Consider the following 23,724-nt stretch of genomic DNA (forward strand, 5'->3'; position numbering starts at 1 on the left):
TTTTTGCCTCCGTGCTAAGCCTACATTACTTGAACTGATGAAGTTGGGGAGGTAAAAGTTAAGAGTAACTAAAAGTACCATATTATAGAGGTCAGACACTATCCTTTGTGATCTACTAAAGCAAATCACACTTTTCACTCCAAGAAAGCAAAACAAATATCTGACCTTCAAAACGTGAATAGAGATATCCATGTGTGCTACCTTTTGTATTTCATCTCAAATCTCACATTCAAAACCAGAAAGAGGCATAGTGCCCTTTCCAGTCTACCCACAGAACTCTCACAAACATATAGGAAGCAACGAAAAAAAAAATCACAATATAAATCAAGCATAGTTAATATCAGAAAGTCTGGATAGTTTTTTCTTAGCTTGATTTTGAGACTCAAAAGAGTAGGAAAATTTTCCCCTGTTCTGTAAAGCTCTACTAACCATTTATCAAAAGATATGAACAGAGTGGTTATGTTTCACATGTAATAAATCAATAGATGGCAAAGATAACAGAACAATTTCTATAACTAATGAACATGAAAACAATACTGTACCTTCTGAACCAGATTAGTTCCTCCTGCAAATGCAGCTCCATTTTCTTCTGCTATTTTTATCTCTGATGCATTCTACCAAAACACAATAGTATGAACATCAGTCTTTAAGCAAATTCAGTCTGCTTTCAAGTATTTGTCAGAAATAATACCACAGTTCAAAATAAAAACTGTGTTGTTTTTTTTTTACTTTTAATTGAATGTGCATCAATTTTCAACTAGATGCATCAGAGATATTACATCCAGAACACGTTTAGTTTAGAGGTGATTAAAGTGTTTCTTGACTTAACATATGAGGAAACACATCAAAATGGCATATTAGGAACCCACCAACTGGTCCTTAGTCTCCAATGCTATCAATACATCATCTTCCAAAAGTAAAAGATTAAAATATATTTAGTTTTGCTAATTTAAATGGAGACATTTTATCAAACCAATATACAAGAGTAAAATTTTTTTAATTTAAGAAACGAGAACCAAAATTTAGCCTATTGTCTGAAAATTCAAAAGAAAAATGCACAGTATTAGGGTTTTTTTTTCTATATGTTCCATTCATGCCATTTGGTTTTACTGTGAAAATATATCACTCTCTTATTTACTCAAGTTTTGTGGCATTCCAAGAGCTATATTCTCTACTTTCCTAGGAAAAGAGTAAAGAATTTCTTCATTGAAAGTGAGACAGATAGAGAAGAATCAAAACACCTTACAAAACAAATTCATGAACATGTTATAAACAAATGTTTATAATACAAAAAGAATGACAAAGAGCTGTATTACTACACTTGTTATCGCCTTGACTTTCTTGACTTTCCAGACTAGACCATTTTAGAAGTGTGGTTTCTATGTCTTCACAGCCCACTGTGAATGGGCCCACTGCTTTAACGTCAATGTTATTCTTGTTTGAAGAGTTTCAGTAGGAAGCAGCAGCTAGCAGGATAAATTCTATACTTCTCTTCAGTTTCTTGTGAGAAACATAATATGGTAGATGAATAATGATGAAGTTAATGTGGTGGCTTAGCTCTTTCTCAAGCTAATGACATAACCTCAAATAAGTCATCTAATTGCTTTGAGCTTCATGTGGGGAAAATAAGTCTAGAGGAATGCTAAGGTTTCCTCTAACTCTACTCATTCAGTTATTCTAATCATTGACTAATGTGATATGTAAAAAAAATTAAACGATATGAAAAGTTGACAAAGGTTACTCACCCCTGTAAATACAGCAACTTTACTGATCTCTGAAACAAATGGGTATGGCAAACTAAGAACACTGGCAAATGGCTCCACTTTTTTCTAAATACACAACAATGGAAAAACAATTATGAAAAATTCATTCAGCTTTTCTATATCTGAAATATTCACTGGTTACACTTTAAGGCATAAGAGATTACATTTCTTTTGTAAGAAATCCTAATAAAAATCTAAATCTCTCTCCCCAGCTCCATACTCCCGTGGCACTTGGCTTCTATCTCTACATCATTCATCACAGTCTCTCACATATTAAGAGATGTGTTTGCACAATCCATATCTTCCCCAGCACCTAGTACAATGCTTTCCGCGTGATGGATGCCAATAAATGTTTGCTACGCTGAATTAAATTCAAAAGAACGTGTAATTTTTTTTATACCATCAAGCAGGACATGTATATAGCTATGCATATTGAACAATATCCAGCTGATCTGCTCAGTAGGTCACCCCTAATTTCCATCATTGGCTCTAAACAATCAGGTAAATCAGATGATATTAACTTTAAATTCAAGATAGATTGCCAAACCTGAAAGGCTCTTCTGAGTGGGTCTATTTTGAAATTACCTGGACCACTCACCACTTTCAGATATATTTGGGAAGCCAGTTGGAAAATCCCAAATAAATAATGGCATGCATTTGAGGCGCCCTAATACAGGTGGAGTTTCTACAGGGCCTCAGAACTAATATGTTCAGTCATTGGGTCAAGGACCTGTCTAGGCCTATGGCTCAGATCTCTTAGGGAGACATCACAGGGAAACAAGTTCTAGGCCCATAGTTTTGGTGCAGCCTTAAGGTCTGGAAGAAAGAGTTGCTCCCTAATTAAAACTGATTGAAAGATTATATTTTTAGAAAAGCTTTGCATAGAGATAACCTCCTGAGAATTTCTTTTCAGACAAGAAGGCACAAACTCTTAAGCACACTTTATATCAGACATGCAACTCAGTTTTACTTACTGGCATTCCTTTGCCGTTAACATGTCACAACTGACTTCAGTAAATTTTTCAATGGCAAGCAATCACAACAATAGCATCCCCTGGGGGAATGCTGGCTTGTTTTACAAGCACTCTATCGATAACAAAAAATGTCTCAGGAAAACAACTGTACCCTTTCAATGTTATTAGTTTACAAGTGGCTTCCATTTATGAAATGAAACCTGTGGTCCTACAAGACTTCGTTATAAACTACATTAATGGTTGACTGAGAAAGTGATTATCTTGGACACTACAACATTTTAAAATAAAAGAACAGTAACACTATGGTATAAAATAAAATTACAACAGGGCTGGTATGAACTATAATAAATAAGAACTAAGAAATGAGACAGACCTTGGTTCAAATCCTAACTCCACCCCCTACTCTGGGACCTTGAGCAAGTTACTTCACTTTCTGTGTCTCAGCTTCCTCTTCTGAGATTATTATAGAATTAAATGAGCAAATGCATGCAAAGCATTTAGCACTGTGGCTGGTACATAGTAAGTTTCCAGTAAATGTTGATCGTTATTATTAAACTCTTACCAAATCCTTCACTATCATCTCATTTAATCCTCACTATAACCAAATGAACTAATAAGCATTTTATCCCCCTTTATAAAGAGAGGAAAAAACTGAGATTTAGAGAGGTTAAACCAGAAGCTCAAAGAGCAGGTAATTGGTGATGCCAGGATTCTGGCCTGTACTGTAACCTGACTCCAGAGCCTATGCTCTTAAGCACTATGCTGTACTGCCTCCTTCTACATGCTTAATTAATTGTTGTCGTTGAGGCTGTTAAATTGTGTTCAAAAATACATACCTTCTAGTTTGACCAAAAAAAGACATTCTCAGAATAAAAATTAAAATATCATCTCCAAAAAAATTAGACTTCTCAAGTGAGAAGCTTATAAAATTTAGAGCTGTAATGGACCTCAAATCTAATCTAGTGTTTTTCCCACTTTCAGAATTTTATAAACAAGTCTTCCATGGAACTGCAATATATAAACAGACAAAGTAGAAAGGTTCTGGCTGAGATGAGAGTAAGGGGCTTGGCACCCCACCCAAACTTAGTCTCAACTTTAGGATTCTAAGGAACACATCTGAAGGCTACTAAGCTAATCCAAAGTCCTCCTTTACAGAGAAGGAACAACATACCCAGGCAGCCTAAGTCATTTTTCAAAGTTACAGCAATAACTCAATTAATTTTAACACTACTTTTGTTGAAATTTATACCAGCGACTTTCAGATGAAGAAGAGATATATGTTCATCAACTCTGCAGAGTACATTCAACATTTTATTTTATATTTGGAAAATTAAGACAAACAAACATATTTTTCAACCTAAAGTTCAGAAAGAGCACAAGATTTTCTAAAAATTATTACAGGAGACAAAAATTGCTTAAATGAAGAAACAGCAATTCATTCACCACTGTTCACAAATAAATTTTAATTGAGTCTACATACCTTCTTCCCCAGTGTCATATCCAGTGTCAAATCAAGATAGACACCTTGCTTTGGATTAGTAAAGTCCAGAACTTGAAATTTCTTAAGTAAGTGAATAGCTTTCTCCACCTCGTATATCTGCCTTGGATATAAGCGTTTTAGGTAGACATCATCTTCAGGTTCACCTTCCATAAAGGGATATGACTTTATTTTTTCTATCTCATCTTTTTTCTCATCCAATGCTTTTTCTTTGGCACCTTTTTTTGTTTTCTTTGCAGGCCTTAAAAAAAGAAAAAAATTCAAGATCAGTTATCTCAATACGTAGTCCAAGAGACTTAAAAAAAAGGCAATGTACATTAGACCAAAAAAAGACAAAAGATAAAGTTTATTTTAATTCAAAAGCATAGATTATTTTATAGTTTTTCTAGTGCAACAAATATTAAGTGAACTTTTGAACTGTTTGCAATTGATACAAAGTTGGATAAGGCATTGATGTTGCTCTCCAGAAACTTAGAGGAGACAGACATGCAAAGAGATAATTTCAATATGATGTGGTAAATACTTTGAGAATGTTATCAGGGCCATAGGGAAAAGACATTAACCCAGCCTAGGAGGAAGGGAAGAGTTCTGAAAGAGATGACCCCAAAGTCAATTCTTGAAGGATAAGGAAGAATTAGCCCAGATATATACCCAAGAGAAATGAAAATATATGACCACACAAACACTTGTACACAAATATTCATAGCAGCATTACTCAAAAGAGTCAAAAAGTAAAACAACCCACATGTCCATCAACTGATGAATGGATACACAAAATGTGGTATATTCATACAGCAGAATATTAGTAGGCAATGAAAGGAAATGAAGCACTGATACATGCTATAATTTGTATAAACCTTAAACACATTATGCTACGTGAAAGAAGCCAGTCACAAAAGCACCACATGCTGTATGGTTCCATTTATAGGAAATATCAAGAATGGGCACATCTATAAAAACTGAAAGTAGATTTGGTGGTTGTCTAGGGCCAGGGGAGAGGGTTAAGGAAATGGGGAGCGACTGCTAATGGACATGAGGTTTTGAGGGAAGATAATGAAAATGTTCTAAAACTGACTGTGGTGATGGTTGCACAACGCTGTGAATATACTAAAAACCACTGAATTGTACACTTTAAATGGGTGAATTCTTTGGTACGTAAATTATATCGCAATAAAGCTATAGAGTTATCCAGGTAAAGAAACAATGTAATAAAAGTACTGAGGCATGATAAACAGAATGGTACATAAGGGGAGCTATTATAAGTTCTAGCTGACTAGAGCAGGGGTTGGTAAACTTTTTCTGTAAGAGATCAGAGAGCAAATATTCTACGGTCTCTTGTCTCAATGACTCAACTCTGCCATTGTAATGTGAAAGCAGCCACAGCCAATTCAAAAATGAATGAGTGTAGCTGTGTTCCAATAAAACTTTATTTATGAACACTGGTTTAAATTTTATAATTTTCATGGGTCACAAAATAGTTCCTTTTTTCCTTTTTTTTTCCTAATCACTTAAAAATGTGAAAAACATTCTCAACTCATGAACTGTACAAAAATAGATGGCAGGCCAGATTTTTTGGCCCCCTGGCCATATTTTGCTGACTCCTGAACTAAAGGTAAAGCAAAAGGCAGGAAACAGCAGCACATGAGGCTGGCAAATCTAGATCACAGAGGGCCTCCTCTAGAAGCAATGAGAAGCCACTGAACAGGAGTGGGATCTGTACTTCAGGTAGAGTATTCTGGCTGCAATATAAGGGATGGATTTGAAGGAAGCTAGATTGGAGACAATTAAGAGACAACTCGCTCCCTCTCTTCTTAAGGAGGTATGACAGCCTGAACCAGAGCAGTGATGGTAATAGGCTGGACAAATTATAGAGATATTTTACAAGGTAAATATTGAAGATAGGGCAAGGGGAAAGAAAAGACTCTAGAATACTTTGTAGGGTTCTGGCTTGGGTGACTAGACATAGAGTAGTATCATTAACTAAAACCAGAAATAAAGAAAGCAAAACAGGTTTCTTATGACGGAGGTAGTCACAGAGATGAGTTCAGTTTGGGGCAATAGGTTTGAGTGTGGGGTTAGTTGCATCACTGGCCCCAATTCCTTACCCCCTCTCTCTATTCAAGTCCCTCTGCTAAGTGACTCTGCAGTTCCTCCCAATGAAAAGGGTGGAGTATATTTCTCAGTGCCTTGATTTGGTCATGTGACTAGTAGACCAATAGAATAAAGCAAAAGTGACAGTTTCTATGCTCTAAGCTTAAGGCATAAGAGGCTTCACCTGTTTCCACTTGTAAGTTTGTATTTCTGCCATTTTCATAAGAATAGGCCCGGGGTAGCCCAAGGTGGGAGGATGCGAGAAGTGTGAAACACAGGTGCCCCACAGAGCCCCTAGATTAGACAATTCTCAGCTGACCTGCAGCAGACTCACGGATGCACAACAAGCCCAGCCAAGGTCATCAGAGACACCCATCCAAACCTAGCTTAGATCAGCTCACCCAGAGATGTGTGGGCAATGATAATTAATTATAAGGTAGTTTGTTACATAGCAAATGCTAACAAGATGCTTACAAACTAAGAAAATATGTTCAACAGAAAATTACAGGTAGGAGTTTGAAGTTAAGAAGTCAGAGCTAGAGGTCATATATTTTCTCAGCATTAATTCAAATCACACCTTTAATCTTTTAACCATAAAAGTTCTAAATCAGTGAAATAATATTTTAGAAAGATGTCTGGGTTCTAAGGGAGACAGAATAATGGCTTCCCAAAGATGTCCATATCTACCTGGCAAAAAGGACTCTGCAGATGTGATTAAGGTTAAAGAACTTGAGATGGGGAGATTATCCTGGACTACCCAGGTGGGCCCAAATCACACAGTCCTTGAAAGCAGAGAAACTTTCCCCTTTCTCATCCGCATCTGATAGAGATGGGAAGAGACAGGAGAAATTTATTGAGCATGAAAGGGACTCAATATGCCATTCCTAGCTTTGAAGACGGAGGAAGGGGGAGCCATGAGCCAAGGAATATGGGTAGCCTCTCGAAGCTGGGAATGGCAAGGAAACAGATTCTCCCCTAGAGCCTCTAGAAAGGAACGAAGCTCTGATGACTCCCTGATTTTAGTCCAGTGAGATCCATGTCAGAATTCTGACCTACGGAACTGCAAGATAATAAACTTGAGTTGTTTCAAGCCACGAGGTTTGTGGTAATTTGTTACAGCAGCAACAGAAAACTAATATGGGGTCCTATAAAATTTATGCAAAAGAAATGGATGACAGTAAAATGATATTTTAAAAAAGAACCTCAAAAACCAATCCAACATATAATTCCATTCTCACTTATAGCACTCGATGAATCCTTATTACCACAGCTAATAAGAGCATCCTCCCAACTAATAAGCATTTGACCGCATAGCAGATAATGACAGTGCTCATTTTTAAAGGGACACAGGTATCCTACCACTGGACTGCTGATAAGTCTAAGTAGGTGCCCGAGTGGATGATGCGACGTGCCCCAATGGTACTTGGGAGGACACCACAAAATCCCGAAACCTTCCAAACTGGAGAAATCACATTTTATATTTAGTAAAAGAGCAGTGAGGCCAATAGAAGAAGGAGCCTAGAGAGCCTGTTTTAGTAATAAACTCTCTTAAGATAAACAAAGGAATAAATATTGTAACTATAACCTACAGATTTACTTTATGTAAATGCTGATTTCACCACTATATTTTTAACCATGACTGAACCTGTCCATTTAATTTGCAATTAGTAATATGAAGTTCCCAGAGGCTAAAATATGATTTTTAAAGTAATAAATATTTGCAAAACCCAATATAAGTCTGATACGTAACGAGACTGAGTTGGGATATACAGCAGTTTACTTATTTATACTTTAGACCTTGTTTCAGAGAATATTTGAGATGGTTCAGTGAAAATATTAAGTTACAAACAGAACACTATTTTAATAAAAAAAAATAAAGTACATCATTATAACACAAAGTAAATAGGACTCTAAGGAAAACATTGTCTTCCAAAATTTAAAAAAAAAAAACTGCAATTGAATAAAATCTGTCAATAATAATTAATTTTATAAACCCACCACCTGTTGTTTTCCATGACGCTCCAAAAATTGTCTGCCTTTATTCATAAGAATCACATCCAGAAGAACTCTGTTGTTCATGCAATTATGTAAGGCCCTATCAGGAGAACTTAAATACTATGATTCTCAGAGAATAAAATAATCATATCAGAAAGGTTTTGGGGAAGATGAGGGAGAAACACCTGGCAGTCTGAATTAGAGAGAACAGAATTTAGCTGTAGTTACCTGGGTAACTAAACCACACAGATTAAATGAGTAATAAGAGACTGTTTTCAGGTAATAACTTTCTCCCTGCTTCACCTGTCTCCTACCTCCAAGAGCATGAAAGGAAAAAATAATTCCACGGTCATACCCAAATAAAACAAGATAAGAAAAAAAATCAGTGCTATAATAAAGCTCACTTCAGGGGCTTCCCTGGTGGCGCAGTGGTTGAGAGTTTGCCTGCCAATGCAGGGGACGCGGGTTCGAGCCCTGGTCTGGGAAGATCCCACATGCCACGGAGCGGCTTGGCCCGTGAGCCACAATTGCTGGGCCTGCGCGTCTGGAGCCTGTGCTTGGCAACGAGAGGCCACGATGGTGAGAGGCCCGCGCACCGCGATGAAGAGTGGCCCCTACTTGCCACAACCAGAGAAAGCCCTCGCACAGAAACGAAGACCCAACACAGCCATACGTACATACATACATAATACATAAATAAAAAAAGAATGTAATCAGACAAGAATAGCATTAAAAAATAAAAAAATAAAAAAAAAAAATAAAAATAAAGCTCACTTCAAGATCCTTGAAGATCTGTGACCCCAGAGATCCAAGTCCTTTTAAGGCTGAAGAAGCCTTTACTTTGAGGAATTGGGGTAGAGGCAGGAGGGTACACAACCTCAGTCAAACTAAACTGAACTAAACAGAACTAAAGAGAAAATGCCTAGGGCATATAACTATTAATGGAACCCAATGTTTGGAATTCTTACTTCTCAGTGTAATCACATAAATAAAATCACAAACACCCACCTCTGATGCTGGTTTATTCATTAAACTTTAATGCAGGGACTTCCTGGTGGCGCAGTGAATAGGACTCTGTGCTCCAATGCAGGGGGCCCAGGTTTAATCCCTGATCAGGGAACTAGATCCCACATGCATGCCACAACTAAGAGTTCACGTGCCACAACTAAGGAGACCACCTGCCACAACTAAGACCCCAAGCAACCAAATAAATAAATAATTTTTAAAAATAAATAAATAAACTAAATGCAGAAGTTCTGCTTATACCTAAAATGTAAAAACTGACAGAATAAAACCTAGTCAATAATAATACAAATAAAAGCTGGAAAGAGCATTAACAATGACAGAGTCAGATAAAATCACAACTTTTCTTGAACCCGTCACAGAGCTGAGATCGTAGGGCAACCAAGTAGGTCTGAAATCTCCCCACAACCCCACTCCATATGCATACAGCCAGGAGAGTCTCACCTGTAGCAGAGAATAAGAGGAAGGCAAGCAGGCAGGAAAAAAATCAGCTAAACTTTTAGCACTAACGTATAAACCCCCTGAGAGATCCAGACACAAGGGGAGTTCACACTCATTGCATGGGCCTTTTCCACAGACCTCCACCAGATGCTCCCGGGAAAGACGGGAGCAGGCCAGGGGACTAGGGAACCTCCTTCAAGGGTGCAGTATGGAGAAGATCAGCTACTATGTCCGGAAAGGCAAGTAACCCTGAAGCCCTCTAGGGCACAGGTAAACACCCACTGTATGTAGGGAAACAAAAGAAGAAGAAAACACTAGAAAGAAGAAAAAACACTAAAACTTCTATCCTCGGGGGTAGGGCAGGAAATAGTCCTGAGTGCAGCATCATCTACCAATAAAGCTATGGAAGTGCCCAGACACTACGGCACCAGACCTGCAATAGATACATACCATGGGGAGAGGGAGAGAAATACTGAGAAAACCTCATCCCCAAGGACCAGCCACACTGCACCTACTTAAGACAATGGCTGAATTTGGAAACCACAGAATCCCTCCTGCACCCATCGCCAGCCTGACAAGCACTGAGTAATAAGCAACAGCAGTCTTCTACTTGGGGAGGAGCAAGGGTATGGAGAGTGACCCCCTTCTGAGGCATAGCTGCACAGGCAAGGCTGAAAACTGAGCATGCAACAGCAACACTGAGGAAAAAAACTTTCCAGCAACCCAGCCCCCACCCTAAGCACAAGGTAACAGTACAGAAATCTGAAGCTGGTGGTGGTAATCATAGCAGTAACAAAACCAAACCCCAGCTCAACTTCTGACTGGATTGACTTAACACTGTGACAGAGGAGGCATGCCCATTTCCAGGCATAAATAGTATGTACTTTAGTCTCAACTGTTTGAACAAAATATCTAGCAGTCAATAAAATATTCTGAGATACACAAAGAAGCAAGAAAAAGAACCTATTGTCAAGAGAGAAGCAAAACCAGAGTCAGAGATGCCACTGGCAAACCATGAGTATATGCACATATACGGAGAAGAGAGGAGATTCAGAGTGACAAGAGAGAAGAGAGAAGCAAGCACAAGCCCCTCTACCCTGTCTCAGATCCTGATAAAAAATCAGCCATGAAAAAACTATTTTTTTAGTATATTATAAAGTCAATACATTAAAAAATTAAAACCACAATTAAAATTACGAATACTATGATTCTCATCAAGCTACTGAATAACTCTCATTGTTAGACCTGGAAAAAATTATCTGCTAACAAATTTTCAGTTTTTTTTTTAAACATGCATATTTCTTATGCTACAGTTTTTAGGTGAATGGAAACTCCTTTTAAAGTTGTACTGGAATAGAATATGGGGAAGAGATAAAATGAAAAATTTCTATAGGATAAAAGAAAACAACACTTAAAGATAAAATATTCTCAAAATAATTTATGTCCCTAATAAACGAATACTTCCTCAAAGCAGAAAGAAAAAGACAAACAGCCCAATAGAAAAATGGGCAAAAGATATAAATTAGACACACAATGAAGCAACACCAATAAAGACTGATGATATCCAGAGTTGTTAAAAATGTGGGCACTCTCACTCACTGCTGGGTAGGGATGTAAATTGGTACAACCAATACTATTCCAAATTCTCAAAAAGAATCCAGGTACTATTCAGACTCAAAGGAAGCCTCCAGTCTAGCATCATTTCTGCCTCCTCTCTCTTAATCCTATATTCAAGCCATATCATTCACTTTCATCCTTCTGCACCAGTGAAATACCTTTCTGCCAATTCCCCTGCAAAATCCTATCTATCTTTCAAGACCCAGCTCAGGGCTTCCCTGGTGGCGCAGTGGTTAAGAATCTGCCTGCCAATGCAGGGGACACGGGTTCGAGCCCTGGTCTGGGAAGATCCCACATGCCACGGAGCAACTAAGCCCGTGCACCACAACTACTGAGCCTGTGCTCTACAGCCCGAGAGCCACAACTACTGAGCCCGCGTGCCACAACTACTGAAGCTTGTATGCCTAGAGCCTGTGCTCCGCAAGAAGAAGCCACCACAATGAGAAGCCTGCACACCGCAACGAAGAGTAGCCCCACTCGCCACAACTAGAGAAAGACCGTGCTCAGCGATGAAGACCCAACGCAGCAAAAAATAAATAAAATAAAATAAATAAATTTATTGAAAAAAAGAAAAAAGATCCAGCTCAAATACTTCTTGCCATATTCTCCTCCAGGAAGAATTAATTGACCTTTCATCTGTGATCTCACAGTACCTGGTCCATTTCCTCTACTACAGCAGTTAAGACATATTATAGTGCAGATATGTGCTAATTTATAATGTATAAAGAGCTCCTACTAATCAACAACAAAAAAACAGGAATAGGACATGAACAGAAAATTCACAGTAAAGAAAATAAAGATGGCTCTTAAACAGATAAAAAGATATACAACCTCAATAATAACAGTAATGAAATATAAATTAAAACCATGATGATACCATTTATTACCTATCAAATTGGCAAAGTTCAAAAATTTTGACTACATTGTATATGGGAAAATAGGCATTCTAACAATACTTGCTGATAAGGACACAAATTGGCAAATCTCTATGAAGGCAATTTGGTATTACCTATCAAAATTATAAATGCACACATCTTTTGATTCAATTCTATTTCTGAGTTCATACTACAAATATATTCATAGTATTTGACAAGATCTATGTACATGATTATTCAATGCAGGATCATTTGTAATAGCAAAAGGCAAATGTCTTTTGGAAAGACATTTCCAAAATGTGTTTCAATAAGGGAATGGTTAAGTAAGTTATGGTATATTCGCACAATGAAATATTATACCCATGTTCACTGTAGCAACATATACAATAACCAAGACACGGAAGCAATCTAAGAGTCCACTAATGGAGATAAATGGATAAAGAAAATGTAATACACACACACACACACACACACACACACACACACACACAGGAATATTATTCAGCCATAAAAAGAATGAAATCTTGCCATTTGCAACAACATGGATGGACCTTTCTCTTATGCTAAGTGAACTAAGTCGGCCAAAGAGAGACAAATATCATATGATCTCACTTATATGTGTAATCTAAAAAAAAAAAAAAAAAATGCACTTACAGATGCAGAAAACAGATTGGTGATTGCCAGAGGCAGGGGAGTAGGGTGTAGGTGAAATAGGTAAAGATGGTCAAAAGGTACAAACTTCTGGTTATAAAATAAATAAGGCATAGGGATGTAATGTACAGCATGGTGACTATAATTAATAATACTGTAATGTATATTCGAAAGTTGCTAAGAGAGTAGATCTTAATAGTTCTCACCACACAAAAAGAATTTGTAACTCTGAGTGGTGATGGATGTTAACTAGACTTACTGTAGTAAGCACTTCCCAATATATACAAATATTAAATCATTATGTTGCATACCTGAAACTAATATATGTCGATCGTATCGCAATTTAAAAAAAATGACTAAACAGCTCCATCTGAAACAATCTCCAAGATACACTGTTAAGTTAGAAGCAAGGAAGTGAGATGCAGACAGGGTGTATAGTTAGACGGGAAACTATTTTCCTCTACTCACAACAATTCTGACACTAAATGTGTGGATTTTTTTTCCCACACCCTCCAATTATCCAACATCAGCTGGATAGCCTGTAATTCAACACAATTCTGACACTATTTGGATTAAACATCAGATCCCACAAGTTAAGGGTTCTGTCCCACAAGACTGCCCCTACTTCAGATGCCAATTGCAAGTCCGGGCCTCCAGTACTTTTGGTCAACAGCTATATATCGGGGGGGGCCCAGGACCCCTCTCCTCAGGCTTCATAATTTGCTAGAATGGCTTGCAGAACTCAGACAAAAGCTTACTAAACATTTACTGGTTTATTACATAAGAAACGATATGATAAAGGATACAGATGAACAGCCAGATGAATAGGTACAGGGGACAAGGTCCAGAAGGGTCTGGAGCACAGGAGCTTCTGTCCCTGTAGGGTTTGGGTGTACCACCCTTTCAGCACGTGGATGTGTTCACCAACCCAGCAGTTCTCCAAACCCCATAGTTCAGGGATTTTTATGGAGGCTTCATCATGTAGGCATGAGCAATTATGAACGCAATCTCTAGCCCCTCTCTCCTCCCTGGAGGATGGAAGGTAGGGCTAAAAGTTCCAAGCTTGTAATCACAGCTTGGTCTTTCTAGTGACCAGTCCCCATACAGGAGTCCACCAAGAGTTGCTTCACTAGACAAAAAGACACTCCTATCACCCAGAAAATTAAGGGTTTTATGAGCTCTGTATCAGGAACTGGGTCAAAGACCAAATATTTTTGAAAAATGCTCCTAGCCTCCCTATCACTCAGGACATCACAAGGATTTTATGAGCTCTGTGTCAGGAGCTGGTGGCAGAGCCCAATATAAATAGTTCTTATTATGTCACAGAATCCTAGCTCCAACACTTACTAGCTCTGTGACCTTGGGCAAGTTACATAGTCTATTGGTTCCTTGCTTTCTGCCTCTAAAAAACAGCATAACAATGGCTTCCTCATAAGGTTGTTGTAGGTATTAAATTAGTTATTGAATGTTAGTATTCAATACATGTGAAGTATTATTATAATAAGTCATGCCTCTCCTTCAGGACTATCAGGTCAAAGAAGCAGAGATGATAAACTTTTACAACTATATATCCCTGTATGTCTTTACAGAACCAAGCATATTGGTTTTTATTTTTTTTTAATTTATTTATTTTTTCTTGGCTGTATTGGGTCTTCATTGTGGTGCGTGGGCTTCTCAATGCAGTGGCCTCTCTTGTTGCGGAGCACGGGCTCTAGGCACGCGGGCTTCAGTAGTTGTGGCTCGCAGGCTCTACAGCGCAGGCTCAGTAGCTGTGGAGCACGGGCTTAGTTGCTCCGTAGCATGTGGGATCTTCCCGGCCCAGGGATCGAACCCATGTGCCCTGCATTGGCAGGAGGATTCTTAACCACTGCGCCACCGGGGAAGCCCCCCAAGCATATTGTTTTTTAATCAAAGATTTAAATGATAGCAAATGAAATAACTAAAAAAACAAAAACAAAACAAAAAAACTTACCTTGTAGCAGCAGCAAAATGTCTGTTGGGCACTGGAACGTATACAGAACAAGGATAAAGAGACGTCTGAGAAGCCATCTTGGAAAGACTATGCCTTTGACGATGTATCAAGACTTGAAAGAAAAAAAACATGTAAAATATTAATATTAATCACTACATACATAGTTTTTACATTCTCAGTGTTCTCTAAAACAAAAATATTCAATATTTGTGAGTTAACCACAATCTTTAAAAAGTGTAAAAATGGAAACTGTACTTCTTGAAACTAAAGCCAAGTAAACATATTTAATTGAAGAATTCTGTCCTAATTTATTTTTAACTTAGTCTAGGTAAGGCTCAACAAAGTATGTTAGTTCTATTATTATAGATTACAAATACGTATCCTGAATTTTTAATTTAAATTTTCTTCTTCTTCTTTTTTTTTTCTTGTATAGATAATACATTCAAGTTGCCCAAGGTACTTCTGAAGTATAAGAAAGTGGAGGGTACTGTCTTACCAGAGGTCAAGACTTGTTATAAAGCTATGGTAATTAAGACACTTTGGTATTGGCACAAGTATAGAAAAATAGACTAATGAAACAATAAACAGCCCAGCAACAAGCCCATGTACATATGGATACTGAAATATGACAGAGATGTTATTGCAAATCACTGTGCAAAGAATTCAATAAGTGGTGCTAAGACAAGTGATTATCAACAGGGAAAAGAGTATATTTAGATCCCTATTTCACACCACACACACACACACACACACACACACAATCAATCAAATCTAGATGGACTAAGGACTTACATGTGAATGGCAAAACTTAAAGGTTTTCAGAATATAGGAAAATATCTTTATGACCTTTGAGAAGGGAACAATTTCACAAACAAAATCCAAAAGCACTAACCAAAAAGTGACTACATTAGTGTTAAGAACACCTGTTTATCAAAAGATACTTTAAAGAAAGTGAAAAGACAAGCCAAAAACTGGGAGATTATAATAGTAACATACATACTGGACTAAGGCTTAATATCCAGAATATATAAGATCAACCCAATTGAAAAATAAACAAAAGAGATGAATAGACTTCTAACTGAAAAGGAAATACAGATGATGTATAAACATATAAAAAATGTACAGTCTCATTAGTAATCAGGTAAATGTTAATTTCAACCACAATAAAATATCATTTTACGGTGCTACTTAAAGAGTGGTCTGTGAGCCTGTTACAGCCTATCTGTTACCAAATTAAAATTACCCCAGCATGTAAATCAAACACATCACTAAGTAAGTATATTATTTAGTGCAGCTGACAAATTTTTTTCCACAAGGCTTTCTCAATGAAGAAAGAGTGCTTTGATCTTATTTTGGACAGGTAACAGTTTGTAGATGAGATAATTTAAGTAGCACTGTTTTACATGTAGCAAATTGGCAAAACTTTTTTTAAAAGTCCTGTATAGCTGAAAATATCACATAAGGATAAATTTTACACATAGCAGTTAAGAGCATGAATTGGAATACCATCTTGGAAAACAATACAGCATTACCCAAAGAGGATGGGCATGCACACCTCAATGCTGCAGCAATTCTACTCCTGGGCATGTACCCTAGAGGAACTCCTGCACACGTGTACTAAGAGACATGCACAAGAATGATCATCACGTCGTTGAAATGGCAAAACTGAAGAAAAGAACCCAAGTGTGTATCTACAGTAGGATGGATAAATAATTTGTGGTATATTCCTATAATGGAAAGCTACAGGACTGTAAAAATGAATAAACTATATGCCATATATATAGATGGATCTTACAAACATAATTTGAGGAAAAATGTCACTGGCAAAAGAATTCACTTGGTATTATTTAAATTCAAAAACATGCATAAGTAATCAATATTGTATTTAGGAGTGTGTGTGTGTGTGTGTGTTAAAACTATACAGAAGGGGACTCCCCTGGTGGCGCAGTGGTTAAGAATCCTCCTGCCAACGCAGGGACATGGGTTCGAGCCCTGGTCTGGGAAGATTCCACATGCTGTGGAGCAACTAAGCCCATGCACCACAACTACTGAGCCCATGCACAACTACTGAGCCCACGCACCACAACTACTGAAGCCCATGCACCTAGAGCCCATGCTCCGCAACAAGAGAAGCCACCGCAATGAGAAGTCCGCGCACCGCAACAAAGAGTAGCCCCCGCGCACCACAACTAGAGAAAGCCTGCGCGCAGCAACGAAGACCCAATGCAGCCAAAAAAAAAAAAAAACTATACAGAAAAACAATGGAGTGGTAAAATAGAAATTCAGGAAAAGTGCCTTACCTCTGGGGAAGAAGCAGATCAAATAAGACAAATGCACTTGGGCCTTTGAAGGTATTGATAATGTTCTTTCTTTTTTTAAGCTTACTAGTAAGTATCCACAATTTTAAGTTATTATTCTTTATATGTTATAAATAACTTTTGTATGTAGAAATACTAGGAAAATATTTTTATTTAAGGATTACAAAAGAATATACAAAAGTAAAGTCTTCCTCCAACCCCTAAAACCCAGCTTCCATCCCACGTTAGTAATTTCTTATGCATCTCTCTAGAAATATTATTTCCCTACTCTTTTATTAAATGGTAGCACACTCTACTCACGGTTCTACACCTTTATTTTTCATGTAAAGGTATTAGAGCCCATTTTCACACATAGATATAGATGTACACACATTATTTATAAGAGATGTGTATATATAATCTCATGTATGCCTTTCATAAAGGTACATTTATACGTATATATTACAGCAATAATTTCATATCAGTTTATAAAGACTTCATCTCTTCAGGGCTGCAAAAGTACTACACTGGGTGGTTGTATCATAATCAGTGACCAGCCATTAGTTCATTTATAATATTTTGCTATTATAAACAGTGCTGCAGTGAATGACTTTGTACAAACATCATTTTGCACACATACAAGTATGTAGGATAAATTCAAGAAGGGAATTTGCTTGATCAAAGGATATGAACGTTTGTAATTTTGATAAATACTGCTCTCTACAATAACGGTGCCATATACATTTCAACCAGCAATGAAAAGGTTGCCTGTTTCCATACACTCATGCCAACACAGTATGTCACCAAACATGTTGATATTCGTCAATCTAGTAGATGAAAGATGGTATGCAGAGTTGTTTTAATTTGCATTTCCTTATGAATTAGGCTGAATACGTTTTCATGTTTGGTCATCTATATTTTCTTTTCTGTTTAATTGGGCTTAAACTCAATTTTGTTTTCTTTTTTTTTGGCTGTGCCATGTGGTTTGCAGGACGTCATTTCCCCGACCAGGGATTGAACCTGGGCCACGGCAGTGAAAGCCCAGAATCCTAACCACTAGGCCACCAGGGAACTCTCTAAACTCAACTTTTTAAATTAGTGCTCTACAACTAGGTTTTCATGTAAAATAACTGTTAAAACCTAATATCTTAAAATCCACTCATTATATAAACCGATAGCATGTAAACTGTAAGACTTGTCTACACATCAAATGAATTCATGTCATGAGTTAAGTTTCCAAGTGCAAGGCACTGCACATGCAGAAGAGCTACCGAGTCCTCACTGTGGTCTACAAGGCCCTGTGTGAGCTGGCCCCTGCCATCACTCCATACCACTCTCTTACTTGCTCACTATGAACCTTCTTTCAGATCCTTGAATCCCTAGAGTCCCTCAAGTTAATTCCTCACTCAGGGCCTTTACCGTTAATGTTCCGTTTGACAGGGACGCACCAGCTCCGTATCTTCCCCTGGCCTACTCCTTATCATCAGCTCAAACGTCATCAAAGCCACGTGCCTAACAACTCAATTTCATCTCTAATTCTAATCTTCCAAAACAAAGTTGAAGTACAAGAAAACCACCAAAACTGTGAATTCTGTGAACATATGGGTCCGACATTTGGGACAGTATAGGAAACCTGTTTATTTTTGCCGCACAAAAGCCACAAGAGGCTTTAATGGCTAGGAAAAAGAAGAGAAATAGACTAATGAGATCCAGTTCCTGACCTCCAGAGTCTCAAATTTAGTGGGCTATACTGGTATGCAACAGTCTAAGAGGAGATTCTCCACATTTTTAAAGAAGCCAGCTATCTTGAAAAATCACATATGGTAAATGAAGGAAGAGCAATTATCCACTCAAGATTTGGAAAACACTTCCAAAAAATAATTCTAATTGTACTAAACAAGAACCCCACAACCTTGGCAGGATCCTCAAAATAATAATTCTCTTGAATACATCAATTGCAACCTGCTATAAAATACTCAACCACTACTTTCAGAATCCCCAGTCATGACAACCAGAAATTAAAATTTTCAACAGAAATCAAACTGCTACAGACTAAGAAAAAATAAACTACAAAAATACCACTACTTAAATAGCACTGCTAGGCCATGATATCTGTATTTTCAATCCTTCTGTAGTCAATTTATCTATCTGTAGTATTTTATTATATTCCTTTAATATATTTCTTCTCCTCTCACTCTTAGCAAATAACCTCAGTCGCTACTTCAGAGAAAACAGAAGGCCTCAGAACTTCCTCCACTACTTAGGAATCTAACTGAATCTGCACTCATTCTCAAAAGTTATCCTCACCCCTACCCCATGGCAATGAGATGGAAATAACTCCATCTCCTTCGCTAGCTGATTCTCTTAAACATGATACTGAAAGGTTAGAGCTCCCCAGGGCTTCTCAACCTAACTCTATAATCCTCACTTTCCCCAGGAGATCTTATCCACCTAGTCTTTGCCTTCCCACCATAAGCACTGTAGTCCAGGCCACCATCATCTACTACATGGAATACTGCAACAGACTCCAAACTATTCTACTACTCTTGGCCTTTTCCATTTCTTTTCCACCTACTAGTAAGAGGGATGATTTAAAAACGAAATCTCGTCATATCCTTACAACACTTGGATGGCTGCACCTTGCTCTCTGAATAAAGTAAATTCTTAAAAAGGTCCTCCATGAGCTGCTTCTATCCTATTTAGCGAGCTTCATCTAACACCATTCTCTCTCATGCTTGCCACACTTCAAATACACTGGCCTCCTTTGTTTCTTGAACACACCGTGGGTTTTACAACCTTGAGATTTTCAAATATAATCTTCCCTCCATCTGTGACATTCTCCCCTACTACTTCCCACTCCCCCTTCCAATAGCTAATTCGTAACTATCCAATGATCTTTCAGGGACTCTGCTTAAGCTACTCCTTCAGAAAAGACTTCCCTGAAGACTCAGAATAGATTAAGGTCTCTCATATACACTCTTATAACAACCTGTACTTTTCCTTCACAGCACTCAGGACAACTGTAATTAAAAAAATAATTATACAATGAATGTCCGCTCTTCAATAGATGATAAGTACCATGGCCAAGGAGTGTATATAACTTGTTCACTATTCTGTTCCTAACACAAAACACAGTGTTTGGCAAATGATGACATGATAAACATCTGTTGAATGAAAGAAGGAAATGTCAACTAAGGAGAGCAAAAACTGGATTCAAATTACTTTAATATTCATTACAACACATGGAAGAGGGGTGGCATTTTGTTGAAGATCCATGTATTCATTCACTCATTTATTTATTAGACAACGATTATGCCAACGAAACATGTGCTAGCACTGCTTTAAGTATTTAGTGAACAAAACAAAATCCTTGTCCTCACGGAGCTTACATCCTACTGGGGATAGACAATACTAACAAACATAAAATGGTACTGGTAAGAGGAAACCCACTGGGTAAAAGGAATTGAGAATCAAGGGGAAAGTGGGTTGCAGTTTTAAATAGGAAGGTTAAGGTAGGCCCTTTTAAAAAGGTGACATTTGAGCAAAGGCTTGAAAGAAATGAGAAAGTCGGTCATGCAAGTATCTAGAGAAAGTGTTCCAGGCCCACTCCACTTGGGAGAAAAAGTCCTTCCCACAAAGGAATGTTCTTGGTGTGTTTAAGGAACAAAGAAGCCAATGTGCTACAGCACAGTGAGTGAGAAGGAGGGCAGCTGGAGAAGAACTCAGAGTGGTAAGCTGGGTGAATGGAGGTGGAAGAAGGTAGGCACAAAATGATATGGAAGACCCTAGGCCAGTGCTGTCCAATGGAAGTATAATGTAAGCCACATGCATAACTTTAAATTTTCTAATAGCCACAATAAAAAAAAGGTGAAACAGAAATCAGGGAAATTAATTAATAATAAAAATTAACATATTTTATTACAGCTAATACCCCAAAATATTATCATTCCAACATGTTATCAATATAAAAAATTATTGAGATATTTTACTTTTTCTGGTACTAAGTCCTCAAAATCTAATGTGTATTTAATACACTCAGGTTGGATTAGCCACATTTGAAGTGCTCAACTGTGGATAACAAAATGGACAGCACAGCTGTAGGCCATTCTAAGGACTTCAGATTTAGAAAAATGGGGAGGTTTTGCAGAGTTTTGAGCATAGGAGTAACATGATTTGATTTAAGTTCTTAAAGGACCAATCTGACTACTTGTTGAGAGTACACTGTAGAGAAATCTAGGTGAGGGATGGTAGTGGCTTGGAAGGTATTTGCAGTGAAGTAGTGAGAAGAAGTCAGATTCTGGATTTATTTTGAGGGTAAAGCAGAAAGGATTTGTCAACCATTTAATGTGAAGTGTGAGAAAAAGATGGGGAGTCAAGGATATTCTGAGGTTCTGGTCCGAGCAATTGAAAGGATGCAGTAACCATCAAATGAGATGGGGAAGGCTCCAGGCGATGACAATGAGTTTGATTTTAGACAAGTGTTAGGTGCTGATTAGATATACAAGTGGAGATCTAGAATAGACAGATGAGTTTAAGAATCTAAAGTTCAGGAGAGAGGTCCTGATTGTAGATAATTTTGAGAACCATTAAGATACAGACAATAGTCAAAGCCACAAAACTTGGATGAGATCACTAAAAGAGTGAATTTAGATACAAAAGACATGAGGATGAAGGATGGAATCCTTGCTCCTGAGACATTCCAAGGTAAGAGATTGGGAAGAAGAGGAGGAACCAGCAAAGTAATGTGAGAAGTGACAAGTGAGATAAAAAGAAAATTAAGAGAGTGAGACATCCTGAGAGCCATGAGAAGAAAATATGGCATGATAACCTTTGATTCTCCTTCTGGTTCCTTTAGTTTGTCTAACATAATGTTATTTCTGTCATACATGAAGATAGTGCCATTAATGTCTTTTCAGTAAAGATATACTTTTTGGTTTGCTCACTTAGTAGTTATCAGGGTCTGTTGTGATCTCTTGTCACCCCTATCTTTTAAGCAACAACTGTCCCAAATAGGGAATGCTGGTCTTTACACTGAGCTTTCCTGTTATGAAGCTCAAAGAGAAGACTATGATGCTGTTAAAAACAAAACAAAACAAAAAATCAATTAATCACTGGCCTAGGAGTTAAGCTTCAGTCTTCCTCTGCCACTAAGTAGTTATATGAACTTGGCGACATACTTAACAGAATCAGTTTCTTCCTCTGTAAAATGGGGGTGTTCCTGGCTGCTGCCTCCACCCAAAAATCCACTATAGTTAAATAACAATACGTATCACTGTACTTCAAAAACACAAAACAAAAAAATTTTAAGTATTGTACCCAAAAAGGGTTGTCATCCTAGCCAACAAATTAGACCTTATTAACTGCTGAGAAGAGTTGCTAGCAAGAAGTACCACGGAACTAGCCTCCAAATGATAAATGTTGATCCAATCTGGACAACATCTGGAAGTTTAAGAATTGGAATTGCCTGCAACGATGTGCTCCGAAAGCACCAAGCATTCTAAGTTTACGGATGTAAGCCACTAAAATATACCACCTTTTCCATTCCAGATCTCTCTTCACATATCAAACTCCTTTCCCCCCGCAGTCCACAACCCCAGCATCGGAGATAGAACCAAGTCTCTGCCTCGGTCCCTACGGGTGGCTGGAAGGGTGTCAATGTACACCCCCTCCCACTCCCGTCCTAGGGTGCACATTTCCAGAAAGGAGTGAAACCCCTGAGAAGGTCGTTTTTAAGGAGCAACGACCCTCTAGAGAACTTAAGAGTCCAGAAAGAGTAGAGACTTATCGAGCCCCCAGTGCAGACCCGCATCTAGCAGAGTCCGGCTTGCACTGTGCAGCCACAGAAGACCCGGCGCCAGAGCTATTTTCCCCGCAAGCCCAGACGACCCCTCACTTTACCTCTACCGAGGCATCTTACAGCTGCCGCCATGTTGACCATTCCGGATTGTGTTGACGAAATTGGTCCCACGCGTCAACTTGGAAAGAATTTACAAAGGGTTCCTATCCGGAAATGGTGGAGGGGGAAGGGATTCGAAGGAGCAAGAGGAAAGGAGGTGGGACCAAAGTAAGCCCTCGAGCCGGCGCGGGAGGGCGCACCGCGCAGGGGCCCCGTGGCTGTGTTCCCCTTAGTCTTGCGTGCTGTGTAGGGCCCAGTGTTTCCTGGTTCCAGCTCGACAGTTCAACCATCTTCAGGAAAACCTGCCCTTCCTGGAAAGTACGGTCCTGTTGGCGATGCTCCAACTATTTTATTCCTTTTTATTTTTTTCTTTTTGATTCTGCAAGTGCACTCAGAACGATCATTTTATTAATAAATTGTGAGAGTACCCAGGAGAGCGTGAAAAACAGAAAATCTGAATAATCTCACCAGCTTCCACCGCCACATTTCCAGCCTCGTAAAGACTTTTAAAAATTAACCATGCTGTCCACTACCACCCAAGGGGGGTGTCCCACTCACTAACAAACTCGGTTGAACTCATCGCAAGATCAGCGTGGTTTTCAGTTAATCTGAACATTAAGCAGTTCTACAT

The 23,724-nt window shown here is 38.2% G+C and overlaps 1 protein-coding gene across 5 annotated transcripts in view; it reads right to left on the bottom strand.

Annotated features, from left to right (window-relative positions):
• The window catches only part of MRPL1 (mitochondrial ribosomal protein L1), a 134,591-nt gene extending 111,393 nt beyond the window's left edge, over positions 1–23,198 (bottom strand). For all 5 annotated transcript variants that reach the window (XM_057546839.1, XM_007165587.2, XM_057546838.1 and 2 more), the window contains exons 1-5: positions 23,096–23,198; positions 14,901–15,012; positions 4,218–4,476; positions 1,746–1,829; positions 543–614 (exon numbers count right to left, since the gene is read on the bottom strand). In XM_057546839.1, the coding sequence (XP_057402822.1) occupies positions 543–614; positions 1,746–1,829; positions 4,218–4,476; positions 14,901–15,012; positions 23,096–23,135 (567 nt within the window). In that variant the 5' untranslated portion in view covers positions 23,136–23,198. The remainder of the gene's footprint in view (positions 1–542; positions 615–1,745; positions 1,830–4,217; positions 4,477–14,900; positions 15,013–23,095) is intronic.
• Between the last annotated feature and the right edge of the window lie 526 nt (positions 23,199–23,724).

Source organism: Balaenoptera acutorostrata, chromosome 5, assembly GCF_949987535.1.
Source record: "Balaenoptera acutorostrata chromosome 5, mBalAcu1.1, whole genome shotgun sequence".
Lineage (NCBI taxonomy): Eukaryota > Metazoa > Chordata > Mammalia > Artiodactyla > Balaenopteridae > Balaenoptera > Balaenoptera acutorostrata.